The 6,000-nt window shown below is 46.6% G+C and overlaps 1 protein-coding gene across 6 annotated transcripts in view; it reads left to right on the plus strand.

The window, feature by feature from the left end:
- Positions 1-3,131, plus strand: part of EEIG1 (estrogen-induced osteoclastogenesis regulator 1) — a 52,627-nt gene extending 49,496 nt beyond the window's left edge. For 4 of the 6 annotated variants that reach the window (XM_082208963.1, XM_082208966.1, XM_082208964.1 and 1 more), the window contains exons 11-13: positions 878-947; positions 2,601-2,626; positions 2,751-3,131. In XM_082208963.1, coding sequence (XP_082065089.1) covers positions 878-947; positions 2,601-2,626; positions 2,751-2,782 — 128 coding nt within the window. In that variant the 3' untranslated portion in view covers positions 2,783-3,131. The remainder of the gene's footprint in view (positions 1-877; positions 948-2,600; positions 2,627-2,750) is intronic. The other 2 variants (XM_082208967.1, XM_082208968.1) reach the window with 1 other exon arrangement.
- Positions 3,132-6,000: the final 2,869 nt, after the last annotated feature.

Below are 6,000 nucleotides of genomic sequence, written 5' to 3' on the forward strand. Positions count from 1 at the left end.
TCTGGTATTTTCCAATAGTAACCATTCCCATAACAACATAAAACATGATAAGTCATAATATAATTTTAAATCCAGCAGTGCAAATCCTCCTCTTTCTTTAACATCTCTTAGTATTTTATATTTTATTCTAGATTTCTTCCCCTGCCAGATAAATTTAGTTAACTCTTTTTGCCATTATTTGAAACAATCATGCTTTATTATTATCGGTATTGCCTGCAAAAAAAAACCAAACACATTTTAGGCAATACATTCATTTTTACAGCTGAGGTTCTTCCCATTAATGGGAGTTTTTCCCCTATACCATCTTAATAGGTCCTGTTTCCCAGTATTCCACACTTTTTCATAGTTGTTTTGATACAACAAAACATTCTTATTTGTTATCCATATCCACACAGATACTTCACTTTTTTTCCACTTTAACACCCAATTCCTCTTGCAGAGTCTCTTTCATTGATCTATATTTTTTACCAACATTTTAGTTTTATCCTTATTAACAGAAAATCCTGCCGGACTCCCAAACTGCTTTATCATTCTAAATGCAATCTTTATTTTTATCTAGGGGATCTTCCATATATGAAAGCATTTCTTGCGTGTGAGATGTGCTCCCCTTTTGGTGTCATCCCAGCTTCCTCCTTCCTGTTTGCTGTGCAGCACTTTTGCCATTGTAGCTTGAGAGTGCCTAACCCAGTATGAAGAGCACTTTCCCAAATACTCTGCTAAGCATGTTCTCTGATGCTGAAGATGGTGTAATCTCATGGCTGTGCAAAATGGCAACTGTGAAAATGCCTTCCCTTGCTTAGCAGTTTTGCATAGCCATCCCCTCTGGGGATTGTGGCAGTTTTTTATTTCACGCTTCCCCTTCCTTTGTTCTTTACAGATAGTAACCTGAGGCTGTTTGTGAGCAGAGATGGCACAACTACACTAAGCGGAATTCAGCTTGCCAACAGGTATGAGTTCCCTAGCAGATTCCTTTTGATAGACTAGGTTTAGACCATGCCTGTGGGGGAGATGCTTTTGCTAGTATTTTGTGGGTGGGTGTTTTCAGTTAATCCACAACTTTGGAAATTGATGGCAAGAGCTCGTTTGGGGGGATGGATCTAGGCAGTGCCTAAGAAATACTGAAGTAAAAGGCCTAGGGAGGTACTCTTTTGGTACTGCTATTTTGGTGAATGCACGCTCAGTCACCCCCGCAACCATATGCTTTTCATATCAGACAGGCCATGACTTCATCTAGCTCAGTGTTTCCCAACCTTTTTTGGGCAAAGGCACACTTGTTTCATGAAAAAAATCTTGAGGCACACCACCATGCCAGATGGGGAAAGGTCACTTTTTACTTATGTAAAAAAAAATTAAAAAATACTAACGGCATAGAAGGGAATGGTTAGGCTAGCATCCCTCTTCCAAATATGCTAGGTTTTTATTTGCAGGGACTGTTCTACATGGGAAAGCATTCAGCACTGTCATTCTCCCATCTGCCATCTGAATTGGTACTATTCTGGGTCAACTTACTCTGCTGCATGTGTAGATGAAAATGGCACCAAGTGTGGGGGAGGGGGCAGAACAGGTTTCAGATACAGGATATTAAGCATACACGTACCTCAGATTGAACTGGTTGCTTGCTTTGCAAGTTTTCATTTCCCAAATGACTGCCTTGGCAAGCGCAATACCTACCAGGCTCAACGCCGGTCTCGCGCTGCCGCTTCCCGTGCTCTCAAGGACCCGGGAGGAGGAAAGCGTGAAGGGAATCCCGAAGGTGCGAAAACCTCGCGCATGCGCAGGCCTTCCGCCTGCGACAGCCCAGTAGGCCGGCCGAAGCGAGCGGCGATGGGATGTGGGAGCTCGCTCGCTCGCCGCCCCGCGTGTGCCTATGTGGGGCACGTTACAGCCCCGTGACGTCAGCGCCACGCAGGCAGGCAGACGGCGAGAGCCCTGCGCTGGGCGGCCTCTCCTCGCTGCCGCCGCCCCGCCTCTCGCCGCCCGACTCGCCCACCTCCCTCCCACGGCACACCAGGCAACGTCTCGCGGCACACTAGTGTGCCGCGGAACACCGGTTGGGAAACACTGCTCTAGCTCAGCACTGTCTACACTAGCTTTCCCAGACTACAGCTCCCATCATCCCTGACTATTGGTTGGAGCTGATGGGAGTTGGTGAACACTATGTCAGTCTTTATTGACCTCAGGCAGTATTCTTACCTAAGCTAGAGATGCCAGGGATTGAGCCTTGAATCTTTTTGTATGCAAAGCATATGCTGTAGTCCTGAGTGACCTCTTTGAAGCCTACTATTTGATTGTAAAATAATAAATCACAGGCATTGTTTTATAAGCACAAATCCACAGGCCTTAGGCCATTTCACAAAATCATAGTACCCATTATCTACTACTAAGCTAAAGGATATGACCCTGTCTGCAAACTTTGCTAAAAGCATGGCATGTATGAAAAAATAAGAAGGCATCCTGATAGTTGGCTCCATTGAAATCTATTTTTACCAGTATCGAAATGCCCTGCTAATAACATGGTAAAGTGTCTTGAATTAAAGCAATGTTTGTGTGTCTCTTTCTCTCTTTCTCCACCCACCCCTGAAAACACCCCACCAAAAAAGCTTTCTGACGTATGATTTCAGGCCAGGTTAGTTATCTTCAATATCTCCATTAGAACAGTTCTTAATGTCTTCGTTTTTAAGTTTCAGCTCTTTACAAATGGGACCTGCACACACAGATTATAATGGCTCCCTCCCCTCTTTCTTACACAGAGTCTCATCTGGAGTTTACGAGCCAGTGGTAATCGAAACCCATTAAATGTGAACAGAAGCAAGTAGACCTGCTGGAAACAGTCTCCTTACCCATCTGCAGTGGTGTTGGTGGATGCCATTCTTTATTCCTTTTCTAACCTCTCTTCAAGCAACATTCCAGGCAGGATTTCCCAAAACCTGTTCCCTGACATGTGTGCACTGCAGAACCTTCTCCAAGGACTTGACACTCCAGAACATGCACTTTTGCCCAAATCTGCCTCATGTCTCCTCAGATTTATCTGGCAATGTCCCAGAAATTTCCTGCCAATCTTCCTTGTCAGGGGAAGACAACTCTGCACTCCATGTCAAACCCTCATTCCATTGAACCACTTTTTCTTTTCATGTGTAGGATTTTGCTGATCCTGTGTCTCTCAGCCATTGGGTTATACCACTTTGAATACTTCCTCTCAACCCCGCTACCCAAATCAAATTGGGGTTGAGGAGAAGCATTGTTAACTGAATGCAAAAGGCGAGGTGGAAGCAGCCACTTTGGTGCAATCACTCTTGCAGCTTTTTCTTCAGCAGGCTTCTGCCTTGTAGATCACGGGAGAACTTTGCTGTGTGGACAGCTGCTGAGCAGAGCACCCAAACATTTTTTTCTTCCAAAAGTGCATTTCAAGAGTTGCTGAAAAATAGAACTTGATTGTTCAAAGAAAGAGAGAAAACAAATGAATTACGAATGCTGAGCACATCATGGTATTGCCAGCTGCAGTCTTACAGTAGCAGCCCCCCCCCCCCGCCCTCCACTGCAGGACATGGAAGGGGTGCCTGGCCTCAGTTTTAATTAGATGGAGCACTTTCCGGATTCCAAACGTACCATTGAAAGGCTGTTTTCAGAAGTGCAACCTGCGCTCTTCATTCATTTTTTGCAACAAAGAACTGATGTTATAGGTTGGTAGGGGTGTCTGTAACAGCCGCTTCAGGTTGCGTTTTTTCGGATTACGCACCCACCGAGACCCGGAAGTACCGCAACCGGTTACTTCCACGTTTCGGCGGATGCGCAGAAGCGCCGAATTGCAACCCCCGCATGCGCAGACACGCCACTGCGGGTTGCAAACGTGCATCCCGCACAGATCACGTTCGCAGCCCGAGCGTCCACTGTAATTATGATTCTGTCTGCTCATTGTGAGGCCAGTAGGAGAAGGCTACCTTCTGGGCCAGAAAATGTGTTGAATTAAGGTAGTCTTTTATCCCATTCTGGCTAGGGAGAGTTTTGACACTCTTCCAAAACTGAAACATGGTTGATAGTTCTTCCCCCCTATCCCCTACCAGTCTTTCAGCTTTGATTTGGAATAGCTGCTGGAATTGCTGCTGCTATAATGAGTCCAGTCTCCTCTCCCTTTGCCTAAAATGTGCCTAAAATCTGTCCAGGAGGCTCCTGCTTTGGCCCATGGACTCCATCCCTTGCTGAATCAAGCTAAATCTGCTGAATGCAAGCAGCAGAATGAAGAGGTAGAGTAACCTTAAAACAGGAGAGATTCCGGTTTTTTAATGCTCCCCCTGTGTAAAGGAAAACATTCTTCTGAAGTAGAACACTAGCACAGAAGGAAGAGAGGGTCTAGCTCAGTCTACTTGTTGCTGTGGTAGATTTCTGCTTGCAGGAGATGTTTGTTTTCATGGGAGAAAACTGCCATCTTGGGGTTCTTCTACTACTTCATTTTCCTGCCTGTGCTTGCTGTGTCCTCATACTAGTTTACCATGATTTGGAGCATGGTGACGGGATTGGGTTTTGTAATAATTGATGCCTGAGCTTTTTCTCCATTTCTTCTTTCCCCTTCCAACACTGAGACCTTGTAGGGGGGTGGGAATAACAGTTCAAGTATGCAGAAGAAGAGAAAGAGAGTCTGAGCTCAATTTTCTTTCCACCCTTATAATCCTGGCAATTATATTGCTAGGTCTTAAGGTGTTTCCTGCCTTGACCTGCTGCAGGCAGGACATGGGCACTACTTGTGCATAATTTCAGCCTATACGCTATTTTCCATTTAGCACCTTCCCCACCTCACTTTCATGTCTGCTGCTCTGCAGACAGCGTATACATTTTGGGAGCACTGCCAGCCACTGTTGAGAAGAGTGTGGCCAAGGCCATTAATGTTCTGTTAACACGTGTGCTCAGCACTGGGTGTTTGTGTACATGAAAGCACACACATTCACACTTATCACCTGCAGCAAAGTAGAATGGATGGGAGGGGCTCCTCCTTTTCTTTCTCCCCACCCCTGATACTTATACTCAAGTGGGCTGAGAGCCATCTTTGTAACAGAGGTATTTGTGAATGGAGTGCCACAGATGGAATTCAGGTGGGTGGGAATTGGGAAAGGAAACATGGCTCTGTAGGGTTGCTGTCTCTGAACTGACTAGACCACTGTGTTCTGAGGTGGAAGTGCGGGCACACAGCCTTCACTTTACAGTCATACCTCATGTTATGTCTGCTTCATTTATGTTCTTTCAGGTTACGTCCTGCGGTGACCCAGAAGGGTTACTTCTGGGTTTTGCTGCTCGCGCACGCGCAGACACGCAAAATGACGCCATGCGCACAAGCAGCGAATTGCAACCCGTGTGTGCGCAGACGTGCCACTGCAGGTTGCGCTCTTTTCAACCAGAGGTACCACTGTACATGCTTTGGAGCATCCTTTCTTTAGGGTTTAGCTATATTTAGGGCTCCAGGCTGTGCACATCATCTACTGCAGGGAGGGGGGGAATTTATTCTGACCAGTGGGCCAGATTTTACTCCACCTACTGCTTTTGGGCCAAGTTTGACAGGTGGCCAAAACCTGAAGGGGCCTTGTAATCAGTTTTGCTGAACCCCTTTCCAAATGCTGTGCCGGATGGGGCTTTGAAGGAGCTTCTGAAGACACAACAATCAGCTGATTATCTGCTCTTCAGAAGCCCCTTTCATGAGTCTACCTTGAGCAGTGCTTTTCTTAGGGGTTCTGTAGGTATTGCCAAGCAGTGGTGCTTGCAAGCCCCTCTTTTCAGTTGCCGTGTAGGGCAGGTGGGCATGGCTTGGCCAAAATAGCCTCACGGACCAAATGGATAGACCCTGTGGGGGTCGCCGCGGGCCGGATAAATGAGTCCCTCGGGCCTTATCCGGCCTGCGGGCCTTAGTTTGGGGACCCCTGATCAGGAGGAAGTAGGAGGGGAAAGGGCATCCTTCTGTTGCTACCTTTCCCAAACTGGTGTCCCCTAGAAGTTTGGGCGACAGCTCCCTGCAGG

Source organism: Podarcis vaucheri, assembly GCF_965113315.1.
Source record: "Podarcis vaucheri genome assembly, chromosome: Z".
Classification (NCBI taxonomy): Eukaryota; Metazoa; Chordata; class Lepidosauria; order Squamata; family Lacertidae; genus Podarcis; species Podarcis vaucheri.